The 5,011-nt window shown below is 40.2% G+C and overlaps 1 protein-coding gene across 1 annotated transcript; it reads right to left on the bottom strand.

The window, feature by feature from the left end:
* Positions 1-2,567: 2,567 nt before the first annotated feature.
* LOC102661437 (uncharacterized) lies at positions 2,568-2,987 on the bottom strand. The gene has a single exon (XM_006598384.1). It carries the CDS (start codon positions 2,985-2,987, stop codon positions 2,568-2,570), a length of 420 nt encoding a protein of 139 aa, XP_006598447.1.
* Positions 2,988-5,011: the final 2,024 nt, after the last annotated feature.

The raw sequence follows: 5,011 nt of genomic DNA, 5'->3' as shown, positions 1-5,011 counted from the left end.
ATATTTTAAAACGCACTAAAAGCAATAAAGAGCTTATACACACAAGAACATAATGAAGGGAAACTAACAAAGGGATAAGTCATGGTAAAACATTGCACAAAATTAAATGGCCTAACTCTCTAAAAACTGTCCCCAGTGGAGTCGCCAACTGTCGCAACCTACCCTTCGGCGGGAGGGCGATGCGAGACTCGCGGGATGCGTGTTCCACGAAAGGAATACGCGCGGAGTCGCCACCAACATTTATTTGAGGAAAACGTCGGAAAAACCGGAAAAGACGCGATCTACGAACTTTTAAATGAAAGGTTCGGGAGTTGTATTTACGCACGGGGAAGGTATTAGCACCCCACACATCCGTCACAAGGGACGACAGCCTTTAATCGAATGTGCAAACATGACTTTGATTTTTATGTTCCCTTTTATGTCCTTATATCCTTTATACCCTTTTTATATTTTTCTCTTTTTGTGGTCGACAAGGGTGTTTCCCTTTGCTCCTACGTATTCCTCAATTTGGGATGAAAAAATCAGACCTACGTAGTTCTTTCTTATCAAGTGATTCTTTTTTACTTAAGTGGTGATCATTTTAAGGCGTTGGACCTTAAAAATGATCCTTTTTACTTAGTGAGAAATTGAAATGACAAACTTCAAAAGCCTATTTTTATGGACGAGCTTGACTAGGCGAGTTGATTTTAGCCTTAGTTTCACTTTAGTTATTAATCAATTCGATTAAGAATGAGAAATCCCAAAGAGAAAACGTCCGATTGATTTTCCGCTTTATTTTGCTAAAAGATTTTTTTTATTATTATATTATTTTTTACCTCTTTTTTTGATTTCCAACGTGGTTACGGCACGACCGAACGGTCGGAATTTATTTTAACCGAAGTTAACGGATAATACAATTCAAACGTTCGGTGGAAATTTATTTTATTTTTAAGTTAAGCGAGAAATGACTTAAGTAAAATGGCTTAAGCACGTCAATAGTGGGTATAAAAAGTAAACAAAACGAGAATAAAAATGCACGAAACACAATGTGGACCACTACGGGTACATAGAATGAATCGAAAAGCTTGGTTCGAGATACTTACCCGTTGAAGATCGAAGAACGATGAAGAACGAATGAAGAACGTCGAAGAACGGTCGAAACCTTCGCGAAATTCTTCACGGAAAATGTTACAGAAATGTTTCGGAAGCGCCTCGGCTTAGATTTTCTTCACGGAAACAATTTTTCTAAGCAAATTCGAAAGAGAGAGAAGTGCCTAAGGGGCTGAACGCTTTTCTTCTTCACTTTCTCCCCTATTTATAGCAAAATAGGGGAGGTGGTTGCCGCCCAGCTCGCCCAGGCGAGCTTAGCTCGCCCAGGCGAGCCAGGTTGCTTCCTCCAGAAGCAACAGCCTTCTAGAGGAATATTCTGGAGGGCCCAAGTGGGCCTGGGTGCTATTTGCACCCCCATTTTTACTAAGTACACCTCCCTCTGCCTTTTTTTGGTGATTCTTTTTTCGTAAAGTTACGGAAACTTACGAATTTCATAACGATACTTATTTTCTTTCCGTAATGTTACGGAACCTTGCGGATCACATAATCATCCCCTTTTTGACTTACGGAATGTTACGGAATCTCACTTAATTATGCAACGATGCTTCCATTTGATTTTCGGTGTGTCACGGAAACTTACGGATTGTGCATCAATATTTTTTCGGTTTTCCGGCATGTCCTGGAATTTCACAAATTGCCTAATGATGGGTGTCAAGCACCTCACAAGGACCAAAGAAAGGTCGCATGTCATCAAGCAAAGGTCCCCGAACGAAATTAGGGTATGACAAAGCCCATGCGCTTAGCGCGTCTGCTCGCTAAGCCCAATTCAAAATTTTAAAATTCCAGAAAAGCTTTTGGGCTTAGCGTGCAAGGTCACACTTAGTGGGAGCTGCAGCTTTGATTGGTCCTGCAACTTGCGCTTAGCCACCAAAGTTGGTGCTTAGCGCATAAACATGCTTCTAAATGCAGTAGTGGCCCGCGCTTAGCGTGTCGCTCGCGCTTAGCGGAATTCTAAAATTTTCAAAACAAAGAAGAAATTGCGCTTAGCACATCAGCTCACTAAGCCCAATTCAAGAAAATTACAATCCGGAGAGATATTTGGGCTTAGTGCAGCAAAGCACACTTGGCGGGACCATCCAGCCAATGATCAGGGGTCAAAGTGCTTAGCGCATGAAGACTTGGCGCTTAGCACGAGTGTAGCGCTTAGCGAGTGAACAACTAAAAATTTTTCTAAGTTCTTTTTCTGTCCACCTCTTCACAAAAGCTTATGAACCCCTTTTTCAATACTAAACATGTTGAAGATCACACAATCACAAGCATTCAAACTAGACTAAATGCAAGAAAAAACAAAATTAAAAAGGGTTGGGTTGCCTCCCAGTAAGCGCTCATTTAACGTCATTAGCTTGACGCATAGCTCTTTGTTATCCTGGATCAATCTTGGTTCTCTTCTTCAGAACCTTCTCATCAAACTCCTTCACCTGTAAACAAACATTCTGGTCCAGCAATTTTCTTTCTTCATTAAATAGATCAAAGCTTATCTATTGGTCTTCAATACCCATTTCTAACTTTTTCTTCCCCATGTCCACTACACAATTTGCAGTAGACATAAATGGACGTCCCAAAATTGAGGGAATATCTGCATCTTCCTCAATGTCCATTACAACGAAGTCAGCAGGAAATAATAGATGCTTGACCCAAACCAGAACATCCTCAATCACTCCATAAGGTTTGGTGATGGAGCGATCTGCTAACTGTAAAGTCATCCTAGTAGGCATTATCTCCAACTCTCCAAGTCTCCGACACATGGAAAGCGGCATCAAATTAATACTAGCTCCCAAATCAATAAGAGCTTTGCCAACAGAAACTTCACCTATAGAACAAGGTATAGTGATGCTGCCTGGATCTTTATGTTTTGGTGGAAGGATATGTTGAATCACAGCGCTGCAGTTTCCCTCCATAACTATGGTGTCACTATGGATGCATTGTTCTTCCTAGTTAGCATGTCTTTCAGAAATTTAGCATAGAGTGGCATCTGCTGTAGAGCTTCTCCAAAGGGCATGGTAATTTCTAGCTTCTTGAAAATATCTAGAAATCTAGCTAGATGTCTTTCTTTGTCCTTCCTAGAAGGTACCAAGGGGTATGGTACTTCTCTCCCTTCAGCTGAAGATGCTTCTTTCTTTTTCTCTCTAGCACACTCACTCTTGTTTTTTCTTTCTCTTCTTTTCTCTCTTTTTCTTTTTCCTTTTTTTCATTTTCTTTTTCTTTTTCTTTTTCCTTCTTTTCATTTTCATTTATTTCTTTTTCACTAAAAATTATTGGTGTCTCACTCCTCTATTCATCCTCCTCATCTTCTTCTTCCTCTATAAGTTCACAAAAAGGTTGCACTGGTTCAGGTGCTGGTTCAATTACCTGTTGTTGTTTGTCGTCCTCCACCATTTTCTCATTCTTCTTCTCCTCCTCCATGGTTACCTTCCTTCCTTGGGTCATCACAACCTTGCATTCTTCTTTTGGATTCTGCTCAGTGTTAGCTCCAAAAGTACTAGAAGATTTTTTTGTAAGTTGTTTGGCTAGATGCCCTACCTGGACTTCTAGATTTTTGATGGCTGACTTTGTGCTCTTATGATTAGTCAATGACACCTGCATAAACAGAGCAAGAGTTTCTTCTAGCTTTGTTGTTCTCTCAGATAAGCTAGGCCCTTGTTGTTGTGATCTGTTAGGTAGCCCACCCTGATCTTTATTGAACTGATTACCAGGGTGAGTTCTCCATTGATTCTGCTGCTGGTAAGGTTGGCCATGTTGAAATCCAGAAAATCCACGTGCATTAAAATTTTGTCTAGGCTGGTTTCCCATGTAATTAACTTCATGAGATGTTTCTTCAGTGGGAATACACAAGCCTGACCCATGAGCTCCACCACAAAGTGTGCAACTTGTAACCTGCAAAATAGATGAAGGTAAAGGTTGACCAGCATGCAATTGAGTTAGCAACTTACTTAGTCTTTCGGTTAAAGCTTCAAGTTGCTTGGACAACAACTTGTTTTGGGCCAACAAGGCATCTTGAGATGAAAGCTCCAATAAACTCTTTTTGGTAGGAATATGAATTATATCATGCAAAATTGCGTGGTCACTGGCAGCCATATTTTCAATTAAGTTCATGGCTTCTTCAGGTGTCTTCAATTTAATTTTTCCTCCTGCAGAAGTGTCGAGTAACTGCTTTGACTGCAGCCGTAACCCATCAATGAAGATGTTCAGCTATATAGGCTCTGAAAAACCATGAGTGGGAGTTTTCCGCAGCAAGCTATGGAATCTTTCTAATGCCTCACTCAAAGATTCATCAAGAAACTAATACAATGAAGAAATTATAGCTTTTCCCTCTGCTGTTTTAGACTCTGGGAAATATTTTTTCAGAAACTTCTCAACAACCTCATCCCAAGTCTTCAAACTATTTCCTTTGAATGAATGCAACCATCTTTTGGCCTCCCCAGATAAAGAAAATGAAAACAGGCTGAGCCTAATAGCATCTTCAGGTACACCAACAAGCTTGACAGTATTACAAATCTCAATATATGTTGCCAAGTGTGAGTATGGATCTTCATTTGGTAAACCATGAAACAAATTGCTCTATATTAGTTGTATCAGTGAAGGTGGGTAAGTTAAGTTTTGTGCCTGAACCTCTGGCCGCGCAACACTTGAGAAATATTACGGCACCGGAGTACTTGAGTAATCTTCCAAGGTCACTCGTCGAGGTTGCTCTTTAGCCATGACTTTGGCTTCAAATTTTGTTGTTTGAGATTCCTTGGATGTAGGTGAATTAGAAGATGATAACTCAGAAAAGTGAGCCTTTTCAAGGATTGATGCTACTATTCTATCATGCAAAAGCTTTCTTTTTCTCTCTGTGTTGTTTCTTCTAAAGGTGGCTTCAATTTCTAAATCCAATGGAACCAATTCACCTGCAAAAGATCTACGCATGCAAACACTAACAGGA

The sequence above is a fragment of the Glycine max genome, chromosome 15 (assembly GCF_000004515.6).
Source record: "Glycine max cultivar Williams 82 chromosome 15, Glycine_max_v4.0, whole genome shotgun sequence".
Taxonomy (NCBI): Eukaryota; Viridiplantae; Streptophyta; class Magnoliopsida; order Fabales; family Fabaceae; genus Glycine; species Glycine max.
Note: the sequence above shows the minus strand (reverse complement) of the source record. Positions and strands in the feature narration are given on the sequence as shown.